The 21487-nt window shown below is 33.5% G+C and overlaps 1 protein-coding gene across 1 annotated transcript; it reads right to left on the bottom strand.

Annotated features, from left to right (window-relative positions):
- Positions 1-18887: 18887 nt before the first annotated feature.
- Positions 18888-19988, bottom strand: LOC139867792 (F-box/kelch-repeat protein At3g06240-like). The gene has a single exon (XM_071856145.1). The coding sequence runs from the start codon at positions 19986-19988 to the stop codon at positions 18888-18890; it is 1101 nt and encodes a 366-aa protein (XP_071712246.1).
- Between the last annotated feature and the right edge of the window lie 1499 nt (positions 19989-21487).

Here is a 21487-nt window from a genome sequence, read left to right as displayed (position 1 = left end):
TGAGCACGCTGATGGAAAATCGTGTGCACTTTTAAATTTTATATCAACGCAGCGGACAGTTAAAATAATAATCTTTTATTATTTTATCAAACATTCATAAAATTAAATAATCATATATTTAATAAAACATTCACACGATTAAGCCTCCCATTAGATCCAGTTACACCACTAATAATTGTCAAGAATATAAAAGCACAAAGTGAGTAAAACGATATACTTTCCTGAAGAAACTGATGAACGGTGAGAAACCTACGATCAAAGAAGATGACCGTCTCTTTGGATAGTCCACTACACTTTCAAACAACGTCAATGGATGCTAGTCCAAATCCAAGTAACAAATTAATCAACTCTTGATTAATCAAATGAAACAATTAAAAACAATCTTATAGTTGCTTCGTCAAAAAGAAAAATAAATATGCTGGATATTTGGTTCGTGTAGCAAGACACCAAAAACGGACTGAATGTTGGTGGGTTTCCTTTTCTTTTCCAAAACAAAACGCATCACAAAGACATAGAGTACTATATGGATGAAAACCTTTATATAATTACTTTTGTTTTAGAAAACCTCGTCCAAAAAAAAGGCATGGCAAGCCTCTAGTATATTTATATTACGGAGCAACTTAACCGGGTGTAGAACACAAAACCCGTACAAAAATTTAGTTTCCAAATCTAAATTGATATTGTACGTAGCCTGCAAGAAAATAAATTTAACTTATATTTTGCAAATTAATTAATTAAACAATTAATTAATTACTTTAATCTACCCATTTAAAACGTTTCGTTACTTGAATAATATATATACATCATATATATATTTCATTGACGTCTAGGTGTATATATGTGTAACCCCGAAGGCTCAAATGAATTTAGCCATATAGTTATATGTTATACCTTGCGCATTAATCCAACAGACTCCCACTTGTGCATGGAACAACACCAAGTAACTATACAAACAATGGAAACCGTCTAGCAACAGGTCATTGTCCCCAAATTCACGTGAGAGTAGTTTCTCATAACTGCAATTAGTAAGTGTTAAAAGTCAGTTGTCCCTTTGTTTCAGATACTTTGGTTAAACTTGAGATATGGATCATCAGTCATTCTCATTTGTTTAACAATTTAATTTCTCGATCTTAGAACTGAATTAGATCACCAAATTAATTAAGTATCATCTTAATTACATCTGGGTGCGGCCACACAAATATCTTATTCATTCATCGAGGAGCTCAAAAGTATCTAACTCCAAACATTTAGGAGGAACAAATCATTTATTGCATACACGTGTTTGTCACGAGCTTTACATTATACCCAATAATGGCCTTTATTACAGCCTTATTCAGGACAGCGTTTAACCATATCAAAGTACAATGCTCCACACATCAAAACCAGCGTGCATCTCAAGTCTAAGGACATAAAGACATAATCACTAAAAGATTCACTACTGACAACGATCCATGTAGTGATATCTCGGATGGGTCATTCCAATATTCATCATCAATGAATACATATGAATTTGGTCTCTACAAGTTAACTATTTATCATCAATAAATATAACCAAACATTCATATTAATCTTAATTCATGTTATTCCCATAACATGACCGATTATGGAGATTTTGAATAATCAACAATTATTCATGGATTAAACATGCTAATATGGAACACAGTGATATAAATGAAAACGATCATAACAACAGTATATCAATTCATTAAGATAAAACTGCTTAATGTTCCAATAAATATCCAAATACTAAATTACAAATGAAAAGATTAGTAGCATAACGAAGTCCAATATTATTAGCATGATCATCATGCTTGTTGTGCATTAAGGGCTTCGTGAACGTGTCAACCACATTATCATTTGTATGAACCTTAAGAATACTAATAGCATTCATCTTTTAATGACTTCAATGAATGTAGTCAAACTTTCAAAGAATGTGTCGAATACCTTTATGTAAATGTGATTCTTTCGCTTGTATAATAACACTCGAACTAGCACAGTACATTATTACAGGAGATGTATTGTTGGGTACTACTCCGAGTTCACCAACAAAACTTCCTAATCCGAACAGCTTCCCGAGCAGCTTCTCAGGTAGCAATGTATTCTGCTTCTGTTGTAGATTGTTAAACCGTGATCGGCTTTGAACTCTTCCAATCAACTGTCTTGCCCATCATGATAAAGACACAACCTGACTGGGATCGAGAATCATCTCGATCAGTTTAAAAGCTAGCATTTGTATAATAGTTAACACTCAACGCTTTTTCCAAACTACCGTAAACCAAGAACATATATTTAGTTCTCCGCAAATACTTTAAGAATGCTCTTAACAGTAATCCAATGTTATTCACCTGGATTCTGTTAATAATGACTCGTCAAACTCAAAGCTAACAAGACAACAAGTATAGTACATAACATAGCATACATTATGGATCCTATAGCCGAAGCATATAGGATACCTTTCATTCGTCTTATCTCATCAGGTGTGATAGGACTTTGAGACTTGCTCAAAATTACACCCTTTTTCACGGGCAATGCTCCACGTTTAAAGTTCTGCATGCTAAATCTATGCAAGATTTTGTCAATGTATGTACTTTGAATCAAACAAATAAGCCTTTTAGATCTATTTCTATAGATCCTGATTCCAAGAATATAAGTAGCTTCTTAAAGATCCTTCATGAAAAAAACATTTACCAAGTCAAGACTTGACATCTTGCAAAATTGAAATGTCATTTCCAATAAGTAGTATGTCATCAACATACAAGATCAAGAAGACTACTTTGCTCCCACTAGCACTAATGTAAACACAGGGCTCATCTCCGTTTTGAGAAAAACCAAACTCTTTAATATTCTCATCAAACTTGAGATTTCAGCTCCTGGATGCATGCGTTAATTCATAAATGGATTTTAGAAGCTTGCATACTTTATTAGGATGCTTAGGATTCACAAACCCTTTCGGTTGAACCATATATACGTCCTCGCTTAGGTCGCCATTTAAGAAAGCAATTTTGACATCCATTTGCCATATTTCATAATCATGAAAAGCAGCAATGGCAATGAGTATCCTAATTGATTTAATGCTCACGACTGGTGAAAAAGTTTCCTCATAATCAATTCCTTGAGTGTGAGTATAACCTTTTCCCACAAATCGAGCCTTAAAAGTGTTTACATTACCGTCCATGTCAGCCTTCTTCTTGAAGACACATTTACACCCAACTGTCTTGCAATTGGGTGGAAGATCAATCAAGTCCCATACTTGATTATCTTTCATAGACTGCATCTCTACCTTCATAGAATCTCGCCATTTGTCAGATTCTGGATCTGATATGGCCTCACCGTAGCTAGAGGGTTCATCATAATCCCCTAGATGAGGTTCATCTGAATTAATCAGAAGATTTAGCCTCTCAGGTCGATGATGAGTTCTACTAGATCTACGAATTACAGGTGCAACACGTTCTGGTTCACCAACAGTGTGTTCAGCTTCAATGTGATGACCCGGAAAATTCTGACCAAATTTAAACTTAATCTTTAACGTTTCCGATATGATAAGCAATGAATTTTGACAAGTTTCAAAACTTTTAAAAAGAGTTTTTATATAACGGTTGACCACCCTATTTGTGCAACGATTCACGAACGTCATAACATGTATTATATACATATTTTAAATAAATACAAGAGTTTTCGATATATACGGAATCATGCGAATAATATTTATATACGAAATGATTAAAAATTTACTACTAAACGATGCTATTTCAAATTAAAAATTTTACGTATTAAGTCGTTTTATTTTTATGATATAATTTTTGTAATTTTTTTTAAGAAACGAAGTTAAATTAAAAATGTACAATTTGTAAAGCACAACGTACTACAACGTGTAGCTTAAATAGTTGAACTTAAATTAATTCATTTACTATTCATTGAATAGTAAATTAAACAAAATTAATTAATTTACTATTCACATGAAAGTGACATGATAGAAATTATTAATTATAAGTTACATAATATACCCCTGAAGTATTTAATAAATACGACTTTTAATAATTTTACGATTCAAAATTTATATTATATATTAATATTATATTATGTCGACAAACAACGAGACAAAAACAAGTGAGCTGGAAATCCTTGCCATGCGATCGCATGGCCAAATAGAGTAAACCCCATGCGATCGCATGGGGTACTGTATCAATTCAGGTTCTATAAAAGGCCGATTCTGGTTCCAGTTTGTCTATCTATCTCAATCTCTCCCGTGTATATACATATATATTTATATTATTTATATTATTTATATTATTATTATTATTATTATTATTATAATTATTATTAAGATTAATATTATTATTAATCTAATTATTATTAGTAATATTATTAAGTATTACACATAAAATACTACGACGAAGTCATGAGCGTGTCACTTTCAAAATGGTGTTCAAATGCGATAGAACTCAGGAAATTATGGGTTATTGCCAAGGAGGTTATGGGTAATGTTCGGGGGTATATTTGTGAATCGAACCTAGTGTTTATCATCTCTGTTACGTCTACGTACTTTCCTACAATATTGAATCTCAATATTGATACGTTGAGGACTACGGTTATTTGATATTCTGTGTTTCTATCACATTTTGGTGAACGACTTTATATGCTACTAAGGTGAGTTTCATACGATCCCTTTTACTCTCTACATTTTTGGGCTGAGAATACATGCAAATGCTTTATTAACTGATATACAATATTTATATGCGTGAGTTATAGTCTCCCTTTTTAAATACTTTAAATATTTTTGGGCTGAGAATACATGCAATTTATTTTAAACGCAATGGATACAAGTACATACTTAGTTCTACACTGAGTTTGAACCGAAAATCCCTTAGCTTTGGTAACTAGTAACTGCCAGTACATAGAGTATGGACTGGTGGGCGCGAATAATAGTATATGGATCCATAGGGTTTGACATCCCCGTCTGTTCCAGGTATAGAAAGAAACTCTAGCCTGAACTATAAAACAGACGTATGCTATTTGAAGTTAGTACACGTTGGATTGCGTGTATTGTACATGTTGGTTGCATGTTAAACGAGGGGTACTTATTATAGACGTTAAGGCTTGGTTACCAGGGTGCTCAATCTTGTAGAACATTTTGATTAACATTTCTGGATGAAACAACTGAAATCTTGTGATCCATTTTTATATACAGATTATGCGCAATACTAAAACTATGAACTCACCAACCTTGTGTTGACACTTGTTAGCATGTTTATTCTCAGGTTTCCTAGAAGTCTTCCGCTGTTTGCTTATAGGATATACAAGCTATGTGCATGGAGTCTTACATGGCATATTTTTCAAGAAAACGTTGCATTCACCAATTCATCACCATGTACCTTATTTTGACTGCATTGTCAACGAAAGCACTATTGTAAACTATTATATACGGTGATTGTCTATATGTAGAAATCATCAGATGTTGAAAACTTTTGATTTAAATATACATTTATGGTGTGCCTTTTCAAAAGAATGCAATGTTTACAAAACGTATCATATAGAGGTCAAATACCTCGCAATGAAATCAATGAATGACGTGTTCGTCCATATGGATTTGGAGCGATCGTCACAGTTGGTATCAGAGCGTTGGTCTTAGCGAATCAGGTCTTGCATTAATGTGTCTTACTGATAGATGTTAGGATGCATTCGTAAGTCTGGACTTCGACCGTGTCTGCATGTCAAAAGTTTTGCTTATCATTTCTTGTCGGAAATTACCTGTTTATCAATCTTACGTCTTGACACGTGTTTTTGCATTTATTGAATACACTGTGTATAGACAAATCATATCCTATCATATCTACTACAGTAAATCTTATTTGACGTTTTTCGAAATTTCCTCCGTAAATTACCGAATCCTTTTACTATATATATACGTATGCGAGAAGACGGAGATATCATCCAGTTTTCAACCCTCAATTCATACCAAGAATCATTTCATAACTTTCTGCGAACACGTAAGATGGCCTCCTCGAATAGACCAAGTCCCTCCAACTCCGAAGACAGCGTGACGGGACCGCACCGACCGATCAACTACCGTGATTTCTTTAGAAAATGGGGATGGGTTCGCGAAATACTTACTCTATGGAGAAATGAAGAAGGTACTCCATACCACGAGCCGAACTTACCGCCTAACGTCGGAGTACTCGATCCGCTTACCGGCGAACCTGTTCGTAACACCGTTTATACTCTTTTTGCGAGAATTTTTCATCTTGAAGCTACCAATAACGGAACTGGAAAAGATATCCGACCTCTACCTCACACCGATAACCAACCAGGGTTAGTAGAAGAAGTTAAAGAACTTCGAGCTCGAGTGTTAACTTTAGAGAGCACGGTATACAATTTACAAACACCAGCAGTATCACCAACACCAGTAACATCACCATCCTCAGCACCAACAACACTAGTACCACTGATAACAACACCAACAATACCATTACCACCACCACCAACATCCACATCACACGCCTCAACATCACGATCTGTACCTCGAACATCAACATCATACGCACCATAGATACCAAGGAGTATCAGCAACAACAAACAATGAAGTATGGATTCATAACTTCATCGGAGAAACATTCTACGGCGATTATGTAATTTCTAAAGTTTAGAGATTATCTATTCTAGCCTTAACCATAAATCAGATAGAGTAGAAACCTTGATCAGAATGGTGTATGATGTACAAGCTAGACTTGTTCTACCAACAGCATCATCAATACCCTTAGCTTCACCAACCCAGTCAGTGCTGCCAATATCATTAAAATCGTCAGCACCTCTAACATCACAAAGCTCCGCCAGTTCAAGAATTACCGTGGACATCATTACGAATAAATAACGTGTATATTGAATCAACGAGTTATGAAATAATAACTCATTCCCTCCGAATAATTTATATGTATATCTTATATATATAAATTTTAAACCCTAATAAATCTTTCTGTACTAAGCTATTATGTATGGAACTTAACTACTCGGTTAATTCATATTACTAATATGCTATGATGTACAACCTTCGTTAACTACAATCTCTGTTTCAATTCAATGAATTTCGTTTCATAATAAACCAAGTGTATTATTCAATAACATGGTTGATTTTACACTTTCATCTTCGATGCACTTTCTAGAAAACATCATTTGCACCTTGCGAAGTTAGCAAGAATTCCACGAATACCAACATCCTTTATCGAGGAGTTTCAATAAGAATAAATAATGAAGTATTGATTTCATTAGTGAAATACTCCGCGAAGATTATGCAATCTCTAATGTTTTAGAGATTATTCATTTCTAATTCAAGCCAAAAATCAAATGAGCTTAATATGATATTAACTCATTAAATCTGTATTACATCTGAAGAAAATATACATACATATATTTTCATAAAGACTGTAATGAAAATTCTTTTGTACAAAATATTAATTGTGAAATCTTTAACGGGTAGGTAATACTCGGGAAATATATAAGTTCACAATTAATATGTTAGATTGTACATTCTTCAACTTTGATTCACAAATCTATTAATCATGCTCACAATGATACCCAATCATCTCATACAAATTCAATTACACATTCTGATATCGACGGATCAGAATCCAATTCATAACTCTGAACCGGTGACATCATTCTTAGATCTCTACATCTTTCAAAGCTATACCTTGACTTCAAAACCGTGCAAGATCCTTTAGCGTTGTTTTTAACAAAAATAATCTTGCAATTCCTTTTCAAAGTATCCAGTATTATCAACCATTCAACCAGTCAACGACGACCTTTCAGATCGGTAACTTTGGCATATACGTTTTTGTTACCGGGGAACCTTTCATGTTCCACCACATTAGCAGTAAATTTACTAACAACTCCATTGATCTTTGACCTTTCGAAAAAAAATCCTTCTACTCATTGAAACTCTATCATTTACTCATCTGCATCTTGTAACGAGAATTGCCATAAGAATTAGCAGGAGTTAGCAATCAATATTTTGAAATCTTGAAGCACGTCTACGACAACAGTTATATGAGTACATATAACGTCTACCTCCTGGACGTACATACTTCGAATATGAAGTTTCTGAAAAACACCCTGAACTATGAACTAGTTCTTCGAAATTGGAACAATGCTGATGAAGCAGCAAAAACTGTAAACGACCTTAACGGTCAAAAATTTGATAATAAAGAATAATATGGTGGTAAAGCTGAGAAAAAGAGAAGGTTTGGAACTGGAAAACGGACTGAGCAAAGTATGAAGGAGGCTGTGGACAAATCACAAAGACTGAACCTGCCTTCAAAGAATACAAAAGACTCAGTATCTGCTGAAGTCATTAACGAAAACCTTGCTTTTGACTCTAAACCTTTTCGAACAATATTCTTCATCATCATCATATCTTAAATATTCTAAGATATCATCGTATCTTTCATTATAAATATCCTCAATATTTCTGAGGATAATTTCGTGACTATCTGAAATTATTCATTCCTTCACGCTATATGTGTTACATCATAAAAGAAACTGTGTTAGTTTCTAAATTCTAAAAAATTCAAGTTTAAAATATGAATGTTTTGAAGTAGTGTTGGGAACTGAAGCATGAATTAGTATAATATAATGACGTCAGGCCAACGTGATTATATTACAGTAAGTCATGCTGAGTTTCTAATGGAACGTGATGAAGGTTCACATATCCCACCCTCATCATGAACCATGTTACATAACTCTTTCATTCTATATAATCTCTAAAAAAAAAATATATCAAGAAAATATTTTTCTTGATGATTCGGTCTTTTCTAGATATTCTGGTAATTTGAAAAATCAAATCGTGCTATTACCTTTCCTTTCTACTTTATATATTATGATCATTCGAAACTCCATACCTACGAATTCCGGACCATTACTCGCTTGACTTGAAATCGGGAAGAGAAAATGAAAGCATGAAGCTCCGAAATATAAAGGAGAATATAGGTCCGATAACAACCCCGAAATTTACAAACCGTGTATATCAATGCGTATAGCAATATAAAGACACGGCAGAATGAAAAACACTATAACCCCAAGGTAATGGTAGAAGAAAGTTATTTCTTCTGGTGGTAGATGAAAAAGAAGAATGACAGATATGAAAGTTAGGAGTATATCAAGAATCAGAACTGGATGAAGCATTTCACAATCTTTTAAAAGTATGAAATGAGGAAGAAGATGTAGGAGTGGTGAAAATAATGAAACGGAAGAGGTCAATTTATAGCAAAGTATCAGACATAGCAATCGAGGCAGATTACACATTTAATCAAAGAAAATCCTAATTCCCGCAAATTCCGAAGAATCAAATCTTATTTGGATGATGAAGATTTTCTACTCCTTAAATTCCGGAAATCAATCGTTACTACGTCAAGAGATAAGACGCATCTCTATTATCCATTTCACTCGATTACGATAACTTCCCTCATACGCTTCGAGTAATTGGATTGTTTTATCCATATTATTCAACGGTGATAAAACTCTATTTATCGACTCATATACGTCATGAAAACATTTTTATTGTTATCCACGACGACCTCACTCAAATTTCGGGACGAAATTTCTTTAACGGGGGGATACTGTGATGACCCGGAAAATTCTGACCAAATTTAAACTTAATCTTTAACGTTTCCGATATGATAAGCAATGAATTTTGACAAGTTTCAAAACTTTTAAAAAGAGTTTTTATATAACGGTTGACCACCCTATTTGTGCAACGATTCACGAACGTCATAACATGTATTATATACATATTTTAAATAAATACAAGAGTTTTCGATATATACGGAATCATGCGAATAATATTTATATACGAAATGATTAAAAATTTACTACTAAACGATGCTATTTCAAATTAAAAATTTTACGTATTAAGTCGTTTTATTTTTATGATATAATTTTTGTAATTTTTTTTAAGAAACGAAGTTAAATTAAAAATGTACAATTTGTAAAGCACAACGTACTACAACGTGTAGCTTAAATAGTTGAACTTAAATTAATTCATTTACTATTCATTGAATAGTAAATTAAACAAAATTAATTAATTTACTATTCACATGAAAGTGACATGATAGAAATTATTAATTATAAGTTACATAATATACCCCTGAAGTATTTAATAAATACGACTTTTAATAATTTTACGATTCAAAATTTATATTATATATTAATATTATATTATGTCGACAAACAACGAGACAAAAACAAGTGAGCTGGAAATCCTTGCCATGCGATCGCATGGCCAAATAGAGTAAACCCCATGCGATCGCATGGGGTACTGTATCAATTCAGGTTCTATAAAAGGCCGATTCTGGTTCCAGTTTGTCTATCTATCTCAATCTCTCCCGTGTATATACATATATATTTATATTATTATTATTATTATTATTATTATTATTATTATAATTATTATTAAGATTAATATTATTATTAATCTAATTATTATTAGTAATATTATTAAGTATTACACATAAAATACTACGACGAAGTCATGAGCGTGTCACTTTTAAAATGGTGTTCAAATGCGATAGAACTCAGGAAATTATGGGTTATTGCCAAGGAGGTTATGGGTAATGTTCGGGGGTATATTTGTGAATCGAACCTAGTGTTTATCATCTCTGTTACGTCTACGTACTTTCCTACAATATTGAATCTCAATATTGATACGTTGAGGACTACGGTTATTTGATATTCTGTGTTTCTATCACATTTTGGTGAACGACTTTATATGCTACTAAGGTGAGTTTCATACGATCCCTTTTACTCTCTACATTTTTGGGCTGAGAATACATGCAAATGCTTTATTAACTGATTTACAATATTTATATGCGTGAGTTATAGTCTCCCTTTTTAAATACTTTAAATATTTTTGGGCTGAGAATACATGCAATTTATTTTAAACGCAATGGATACAAGTACATACTTAGTTCTACACTGAGTTTGAACCGAAAATCCCTTAGCTTTGGTAACTAGTAACTGCCAGTACATAGAGTATGGACTGGTGGGCGCGAATAATAGTATATGGATCCATAGGGTTTGACATCCCCGTCTGTTCCGGGTATAGAAAGAAACTCTAGCCTGAACTATAAAACAGACGTATGCTATTTGAAGTTAGTACACGTTGGATTGCGTGTATTGTACATGTTGGTTGCATGTTAAACGAGGGGTACTTATTATAGATGCTAAGGCTTGGTTACCAGGGTGCTCAATCTTGTAGAACATTTTGATTAACATTTCTGGATGAAACAACTGAAATCTTGTGATCCATTTTTATATACAGATTATGCGCAATACTAAAACTATGAACTCACCAACCTTGTGTTGACACTTGTTAGCATGTTTATTCTCAGGTTTCCTAGAAGTCTTCCGCTGTTTGCTTATAGGATATACAAGCTATGTGCATGGAGTCTTACATGGCATATTTTTCAAGAAAACGTTGCATTCACCAATTCATCACCATGTACCTTATTTTGACTGCATTGTCAACGAAAGCACTATTGTAAACTATTATATACGGTGATTGTCTATATGTAGAAATCATCAGATGTTGAAAACTTTTGATTTAAATATACATTTATGGTGTGCCTTTTCAAAAGAATGCAATTTTTACAAAACGTATCATATAGAGGTCAAATACCTCGCAATGAAATCAATGAATGACGTGTTCGTCCATATGGATTTGGAGCGATCATCACATTCAACGTGCGGTTCGCTAGTGCCTTTAGAAGGTATGTTACTTTGTGATTCTTGAATTTCTTCAAGATCTACTTTACTCCCACTGACTTCTTGTAAGAGTAGATCTCTTTCAAAGAATTCAGAAAACCGAGCAGTAAACACTTTGTTTTCATCTTGGTAGTAAAAGTAGTAACCCATTGTTTCCTTTGGGTATCCCACAAAGTGACATTTGATACCTCTGGGTTCTAACTTGTTTGAAGTGTCACGTTTCACATACGCTTCACAACCCCAGACTTTCAAATAAGACAACTTGGGACTCTTCCCATGCCATAGCTCATATGGTGTCTTTTCTACCTTCTTGGTTGGAACCATATTGAGTATGCGTGCATCAGACTCTAATGCGTAACCCCAAAAAGACTGTGGTAGAGTAGTAAGACTCATCATAGATCAAACCATAGCAAGTAGTGTTCGCTTCCTCCTCCAGACACACTATTATGTGATGGTGTGTAAGATGGAGTGGATTATGAGACAATCTCACAATTCAAGTGGTTCAAAAACTCTTGACTCATATACTCACTTCATCCATCAGAGTGAGGTGATTTAATGGTCTTTCCAAGCTGATTATCTACTTCATTTTGGAAGACTTTTGAACGTTTCAAAAATTTCATGTTTATGTTTCAGCAAGTAAACATAACCATATGTGCTATAACCATCAGTTAATGTAATGAAGTATGATTCACCATTCTAGACATTATTCTAAAAAGGCCACATACATCAGTATGTATTAGTCCTAAAAGATTTTTTCACCTAAATCAGAGAAAGAAGTCTTTGTCATCTTTTCATATAAATGACTCGCATACATCAAATGACTCATAGCCAGTTAATTTCAAAAGTCCATTTGATTGGAGTTTTGAAGTGCGTTGTTTGTTTATATGACAAAGACAACAATGTCATTGACAGATCTTATTCAAGTCTTGCTTGAATCATTTGGCGGTACAAGTATACATAGAATTCTCAGTAGCACCACACATATCAATTTCAAAAATACCATCACACGGATAGGTATTAAAATAAAAATATTATCCTTAGAAACTGAAACATCAAAGTACGTAAATGCAAGTTCAAAACCAGCATCTTTCAAACTATGTAGCTCGTAATACTATGAGCGTAATGCCATTGTTCCAACAAAACAATGAGGTCACTTGGAAGAGTAAGCTTATAAGAAACAATATCTTCAGCAGAAGTTCAATCCCCATTACCAACTCGCAAATCCAGTGTGTCCTTTTTCAGTTTAATACTTCTTCTCACTCCCCTCATATTGTTACAGATGTGAAGACCACAACCGGTAACAAAGGTCCAGGAATCACTAGAAGAAAATATATAACTGTATATGAATATACTTGATTGCTAGTCTCACCAACTTCGCCATTTTTTAGCTTAGATTGGTAGATAGGATAATTCCTTCTCCAATGGCCAACCTTTCTACAATAGAAACATTCGATGTCTTTTGATGTGTTTTTCTTCTTGGAAGGTGGAATATTCTTCCTAGAAAATAATTTGCCATTTTCCTTCCACAAAGTAGTTGGCTTATTCTTTGTCACCCTACCACCCTTCTTCCTCTGCTCATCGAACAACATCCAATAAGCACTTTGCTAAATAGCAACAATTTTCTCAGTAAGAGGATTGAGTAAGGGTTCTTAATTTTGTTCAACTTCCTTTCATATTTGAGAATAATTCTATTGTTGCGGTTCTAGTCTAGGAAGTTTTAACAATTGAGTTTATCCTTCTCCAACAAAGAAGGAGGTGTGTTTTGATTTACGTTTTGATTGTTTGACATCTACAACATAAATAAGATTCAATTTAATATTTTCGATATGGAGCTTTAATAAATTAACTACCCAAGTTTTTATATATTTTTAAAAACAATTAATTTACGAAAGTCTAAGATCCACATAGAGGTTCCATAGCCACATCTGTTGATCAGCTAGCAGTTATGGAGTCTATTGGTAGGTAGCGGGTACCAATTGCATTACAAGTGCAACTCTTAGATCTTTATGGGACCTAGAGATATGTGTAGTTCAACAAACTACTATTATCAACTGGCATGTTTGTCCTATCCTTGCCTCGAACTCAGGTCTCACCGTGAATACGATTAAGTCGTCCAATTTGGAAACAATGGAAATTCAGCCTAGTCTCACTCGTAACTGAAAATTCACATCGTGGCTATAATTCAGCCTAGTCTCACTAGATCAGAAAAATAACGAGGAGTGTTTGCAAGCTCATTGGATGGCATGACTTAAATTTGACGGGTATTTTGAAAATATTTGTGTTAACGAATAATGCATGCACACAATATTCGTTACACTATTTGTTAAAAATTATTTTAACCAATTATATATGTCGATCGTGTATTATGTGTACAGTTTGTTATTTAATTTCTAGTATAAAAATAACAAATACACAAACGTGTATCGTTTTAAAACAGTTTTAAAAGATGTCGCCCATATATATTATTTGAGTTTCAAAAATATTTAACTTTAAACTCGTTAGAGTTTAACTTTTTAAAATCATCAATTTTAATCTTTGAAACTTTACCGATTTTATTTGATGTTTTCATCAAAAAAATTTAGCATATATTATAATCAACAATTAAATATAAATGCGTAAAACAAAACACAACAATGCATACATACACATACATAGCCTAGCTCAAAAATCCTATGCTTGGTCCCATGAGCCGAGATGGGATCAAGAGGTCAAACTAAGGACAATCAAAGCTCCCACTTGATTCAAGAACCAAGTGAAAACTTTCCGAACACCATCGTTGTTAACTTGACATGTTCGCCATCTTCTAAGTCAAGCTCCAAGTTGCATCTTTATCTTCAAACTTCATCTTATTACATTTATTCAAAATTGAAAATACTACTAGTCTAGTACATTTACAAATTGAAATAAGCCTAATACAATACTATGAAATTGAAAATAAACAAAATACAACTCTGGCTTCTTTGGCCTCCAAATAAATCAAAAAACATGGCATAGAATTGCCGTAACCAACAATCACAACAATCATACATTGGTCGGGACATTATGGGCTATGTATGCAATCACAATTTAATAACAACATTATTAAACCTATATATGGCTTGTCCATGGTTACAATGCATGTGTATAACCATGGAACAAATTAAATATTAAATAACCAACAATTATCCAAGCCATAACTATTAAATTCAAAATTTAAAGAGTGAATTTCTTCAGATCTTATTTGTGCGTCATGAGGTAATCAACAAAGTTGACTTTCAAAACCATAAAGGTTTTGACTTTTACCAATACACCACAAAACTAGATATAAGAAAATCACGCGACAATTAAGACGGTGTAAAAGCGGCTTAATCGTGTGCACTTTTAAATTTTATATCAACGCAGCGGACAGTTAAAATAATAATCTTTTATTATTTTATCAAACATTCATAAAATTAAATAATCATATATTTAATAAAACATTCACACGATTAAGCCTCCCATTAGATCCAGTTACACCACTAATAATTGTCAAGAATATAAAAGCACCAAGTGAGTAAAACGATATACCTTCCTGAAGAAACTGATGAACGGTGAGAAACCTACGATCAAAGAAGATGACCGTCTCTTTGGATAGTCCACTACACTTTCAAACAACGCCAATAGATGCTAGTCCAAATCCAAGTAACAAATTAATCAACCCTTGATTAATAAAATGAAACAATTAAAAACAATCTTATAGTTGCTTCGTCGAAAAGAAAAATAAATATGCTGGATATTTGGTTCGTGTAGCAAGACACCAAAAACGGACTGAATGTTGGTGGGTTTCCTTTTCTTTTCCAAAACAAAATGCATCACAAAGACATAGAGTACTATATGGATGAAAACCTTTATATAATTATTTTTGTTTTAGAAAACCTCGTCCAAAAAAAAGGCATGGCAAGCCTCTAGTATATTTATATTACGGAGCAACTTAACCGGGTGTAGAACACAAAACGCGTACAAAAATTTAGTTTCCAAATCTAAATTGATATTGTACGTAGCTTGCAAGAAAATAAATTTAACTTATATTTTGCAAATTAATTAATTAAACAATTAATTAATTACTTTAATCTACCCATTTAAAACGTTTCGTTACTTGAATAATATATATACATCATATATATATTTCATTGACGTCTAGGTGTATATATGTGTGACCCCGAAGGCTCAAATGAATTTAGCCATATAGTTATATGTTGTAACTTGCGCATTAATCTAACACACGCCTTTAACACGTACCATTACTCATGGTCTAAAGAAACAAACCATCATCATCAAAAATAAATAGGCATTGGCTTTTATTATTTTCTTAATTATTATTATTATTATTTTTAGAACGACAATTTTGGCATCGAATCCTCTCATTTGTCACCCACACATCCGTTAGGAAGAAACTCCTCGCATCCATCGTGCAAACAATGGTGAAATTACATGGGAGCAGGGAGCGCCTGCCCCCAGTGGATTTTTTTTTTCAGTGTTAAAATTTTGAGTTTTTCGACTTTGCCCCCGGTGGATTTTTTTTTCCCCCCCCCCCAAAACTAACATATTTTGCCCCAAAACCTACATATTTTGCCCCAAAACTTTTGAATTTTGCCCAAAAATCTCCAACTTTTGATCCAAAATCTTCAAATTTTGCCCAAAAACCTTCGACTATTGCCCAAAAACCTTCATAATTTGCCTAAAAACCTTCATAATTTGCCTAAAACCCTCAATTTTTGCCCAAAAACCTCCATATTTTATCCAAAAAAATTGCTACGGTTTTAAATTATTTTTTTTGCCCCGGTGAAAAAAATCCTATTCCGCCACTGCGTGCAAAGTGTACCCGGAATGCTTTAGGTTAACTACTTGACCGACATAGAGTGAAGGATACCAGAGGCACAACCTTAGTGCTCTTTGAAATCAAAATGATATTTTAGCTTATCAAAAGGAACAATTAACGTACGTGACACAGTTATTGTTACAACATGAAAAACTGAAGGAAAAAAAATTGGTTGAACAAGGATACCATGAATTTTAAATTCTACCTGAAAATTAATTTACGCTCTAAGAATCACTCAAGTCGATAGTATTTCGAGTTCTTTGATAATCTATTGGGAGGGATATAGCTGTATTTTATTTAACAAGTCTAACTACTATTATCGCATACACTAATAATGCCCAATTTTTTGTTTTGGTTGATAGTTGAGTTTGATTTATGTGACATGTACATAAATTCTCTATTATCACCCACGGATGAGCAAAAATCCTATAAAAATTGAAACCGACCCAGCACCAAACTGATAGAGATTCAGTTTAAGTTCTTGCAAAATTCGATTTCTGTATTTTCGACAGTGATACCATTTCGGTATTGAGTAACCAATTTTGCATACCGAATTATGAAAACTAGATTTTTTATGTACATTTAGCACAACTATCGGTTGATAGGAATAGATTTGTGAGGTACAGACGAGGTGAATGGAACAAGAAAATGAGTAGAGAAAGTTAAGAAGATTACTTCTTTTTTTTTTTTTTTATAAAGGAACTTAGTAAATAAATTATTATTATTATTATATGCATAAAAAGAGCATGTAGAAATGAAAATTTATGTAGAGACTACAATTTACATTTACATTTACAATTGACGGACAATGTTCAAGGGTAACTGAGTGAGACACAGTTAATACAATTTACTTTAAAAGATCGTGTTCAAGAGTTTGATCCAACATAAAGGAAATTTATGCAGGAACAAATATTGAAGAGTCGTGCACCTGCTAGAGAAGCTATTTTACAGACATATTCGACTACCCGTAAAAGCCATTGAAGCCAATCAATATTTTTCCTTTTTGTTCTATTATAATTCCAAATAAAGCTCAAAACTTGAATCGCATATAAAGAGTTTGGACTGCTCAGATTGTAGTTCTCGTTTCTGATCATTGAAATGGACCATCCGATCCCGAGCTGTTTAACCCTCTTGATCCTTGACAAATGTAGTTTAGTTTTGTATACGCTATGTTCGAAACCGAAAGCCTTTTTGCAATATTACCTCTCGTTCTCAATTTTCACCACGCCGGTTTTAAACTTCGATTCTAAAGTGTAATACAATAAATAAATAAATTAAAAAAAAAAAAAAAAAAAAAAAAACACGTAACGAACCAAAACCGAAACTGCTTTCATAAATCGGTACGGTATTCGGGTTCCTAAAATTGCGACTTTTCGGTTTCGGTATGGTTCGGTACCGATCTCATCCCTATTATCAGTTTATCACCATATTTTTTTAAGAAAAAAGAAGTAAAATGGGGCAAGAATTGTTTATAAGGATCGAAAGACCACATCACAGAACCACAACAACCGCCATGTTAGTAAGGAACTATTACTCAAAACGAGAGGGGCTGCAATCACAACATTGGAGCAAGTCCAGGTTCACCCGATTAAGTATACAATTTGAAATTCGAGTCTGTTTCAAAGTAAGAATCATTCACCTTTTCACTTCAACTCAGCAACTCATACAGTCCAAAATTAAATGTGCAGTCTATATACTTAAAACACATTTGAATAAAACATCTACTTTATTATCAAGTATCATACTTCTTAAATCTACTTTGATTAGCATTAATGTATTTGCAATATGTTTCCATCTAAGTTAGTTGTGAATATTAAATGTTTGGTTGATGAATGAGGCTTTAATCATCAAAAATATCCCATAAAACAATCACCAAGTCAGCTTAGATATAGCCTTTTACATATGTTACACATATCATAGCATGGATTATGAGAACAAGCAGTTACATATTCTCAGTTAATAAAACAAACATCAATTCAACTAGACAATTTCTTGTTACATACAGAGTACTGAACTACACATTTTATGCTCTGTAATAAAAGGAGGAAAGAATATTCAAACATATAGAATACTGAACTCACTCTCTTTGTATCACAAATTTTTAATCATCCCATTGGTTTCAATATCCAAAACTAGACACAATATAGGCACACACTGCAAGGCTTACTGGAATTTTAAATGTTTGGTTGATGAATGAGGCTTAAATAATCAAAAATATCCCATAACATGTTAGATATATACATTACAGACATAGACATACTGCACACATAAATGTTAATGAAATAAAACAAGTGTTGCTCTAACCGAAACGTTCAAATGATTCAAGGCTTTCAACATACGTACCAGAAACCATGAATCCTTCTGGGTACCCTTTAACTGTTGTTACACTTGTGCATCTTCTTTCATCCAAATTGTATATAAAACTTTCATTCGCCCTATTATTACCCAACAAAATCTCCCGATTGCTGACTTGAGCAAAGACCTCAAAACATATATCGATGTTGTTTTTAATGGTACAAAGTTTCGTCAGAGACTTTGAAACCCCATACTCCTCCATCACCCACAATTCAATAAAGTCTCTATGATCGTACAAAACAGCAACTAATTTCTCACCAAAATTAAAGACGTTGGTTAAATGACGCCAACTCAGAAATGAATACGGTATTTCGATTTCATGAAATTCATCATTAGCTAAATTAAAGGCAAAAATAGTCACTCTAAAGTCGCGCGTGTTTGTTACTACCCAGTGAAGAATATTGTTTAAGAGTAACCCTTGTTGTCGATGATATCTATAATGTTTGTAAGAGGAATTAGGCAACACGCTAGATGAATTGTTACGTAAACTATATACGCCTACAAAATGGCTATCGGGATCAGAACCTGGAACTCTCATACGATAAAGGAAGATAACTTTATAATCATCCGTAAGAGAATCATAACCAAATCCATATGCATCATAACTGAATCCGCCAGAATTTGGAAGTTTCAAGGTCTTTCCTGTTGTTGGATTTACTAAACATAATACGTCAGACACACGATAGACTAAAAGAAGCCCGTTGCAAGACACTCGTGTCGAATACCATGGTTGATATAAAATTGGGCTTTTAGCAGTTAGGGTTACGGGTGTGATTTGGGTGTTGAGTTGTTTTATATCAAGCGAATAATTTGGTGAATCAACATTACACAAATCATCAGATCTTGGATATAAAATCAGGTGGGTGGGGTTAGGATTGGGGTTGTTTTTATTGCAGTTAACAATTAGGGTTTTGATAAAATTGGGACTAGAAATAAGAGAGTACCATTGTTTTGAAACCGATTTGAAACGGCCTAGGGATTTAGCTGGAAGAAGAGGTAAAATTGCTTCGATAAGTTCCGGTGGAAGGTAATTGACGACAGACATGATTTGGGGAAAATGTAATTAGGGTTTGTTAGGGCAGTCAAACAAAAAGGAGAGGAAACGAGTATGAGATAATGATGACTTACTTCGATTAATTATACGATGAAGGCGAAGTAGCTCCAGTAACAGACCAAGAAAATGGAGGATTGGTAGCCAGTCGAACTGTAGAAGAAGAAGAAGAAGAAGATGATGATGATGAAAATGCCCAAATGGTAGTTCACTTATTTGGGTTAGGGTTTGGGAGTTTGTAAGCCACGTTTTAAAATAATCATGGTAATGGTAATTTTACAAATATTTTTCAAAATATAGCTAACGTTTCAAATTATTCCATCAAGTTTTAAGAATCTTGATTGTTCACCATATTTTTAGTTTTAAATCTAAAATATACTCCGTACTAAGTGTAATTTAATATCTTTAGTTAATCTATAATAATGGACAATGGTTAAGAATACCATAATTAAGTTTGTAAACTCTCTTTAATAAATTATAATGTATAATTATTCTTTTTTTAATATCGAATTTCTTTAATAATTTACTTATTATGCAAGTATGATTGACAAGATTAATAAAAAACAATTGAAGCACATAAAACTCTCAGTCTTTTGCACGTCTCAAACTCACAACTCCATTGAAAGTTTAAATCGTAGAATCACATTTGTTAGCGTGTATCTTTTGACAATACGACAAAAAGATAAGCAACCCTTAATTCGAGAATAGTTGTTGCCCACAACTCAATGAACGCTTACACGTGCAAGTTTCTCTACATGTTACACATAATAAGGGCGAAACACCCAATGTAAAAGATATTTAAATAGTTCAATCTCAAACCACCTAAACATGCCCAACAAATTTGAACTAGTTGCATAGATTTTCAACCCCACCAAAGACCTCGATAGTTTGAACTTCAAGGACAAAACAAATCTCGGGATATATATGTAATCTCTAACTAATGAGACAAACCCATCGAGAATAAGTACGCGGGACGGCGTGGCCATGTTTGAAAGAACTAATAATAGTAACAACAACTCATCCAAGCGGGGTGAGAAATCGGCGAGATACGAGGAAAATAGGGAACGAGAAGAAAGAAGCCACCACGAGGAGACCTGAATGAATATCATTTTATAACGCTTCATTTATTATTTTTTATTATTATATCAGACTTATGAATAACAGTTTTAATAAAATTGGAACTGGAAATGAGTGAGTACCATCGTTTTGAAACCGATTTGAAACGGCCTAGGGATTTAGCTGGCATAAAAAGGAGAATTGATTCGACGAGGTCAGGTGGAAGGTGGTTATTTGGGTCCGACATGATTTGGGGAGAAAATGAACGGTTTAAATGTGATTAGGGTTTCTTATGTTAGGGCAGTTAGGAACAAGTATGGATAAATGATAACTTACTTCAATCAGTTATGGAGGACTGGTAGTTCGATGATGAAGAATATGAGAATGAAAAAAAATGCGAATTTGTCTCTGTTTCTGGTTCGAACTTCGAGGGTCTA

This window comes from Rutidosis leptorrhynchoides, chromosome 9 (assembly GCF_046630445.1).
Source record: "Rutidosis leptorrhynchoides isolate AG116_Rl617_1_P2 chromosome 9, CSIRO_AGI_Rlap_v1, whole genome shotgun sequence".
In the NCBI taxonomy this organism is placed as follows: Eukaryota; Viridiplantae; Streptophyta; class Magnoliopsida; order Asterales; family Asteraceae; genus Rutidosis; species Rutidosis leptorrhynchoides.
The sequence above is the reverse complement of the archived record's forward strand: the minus strand, read 5'-3'. Positions and strand labels throughout refer to the sequence as shown.

Bases quoted from the DNA above. Each gene is read 5' to 3' on its own strand.
- LOC139867792 (XM_071856145.1), bottom strand. From the start codon at position 19,988: ATGTCTGTCGTCAATTACCTTCCACCGGAACTTATCGAAGCAATTTTA.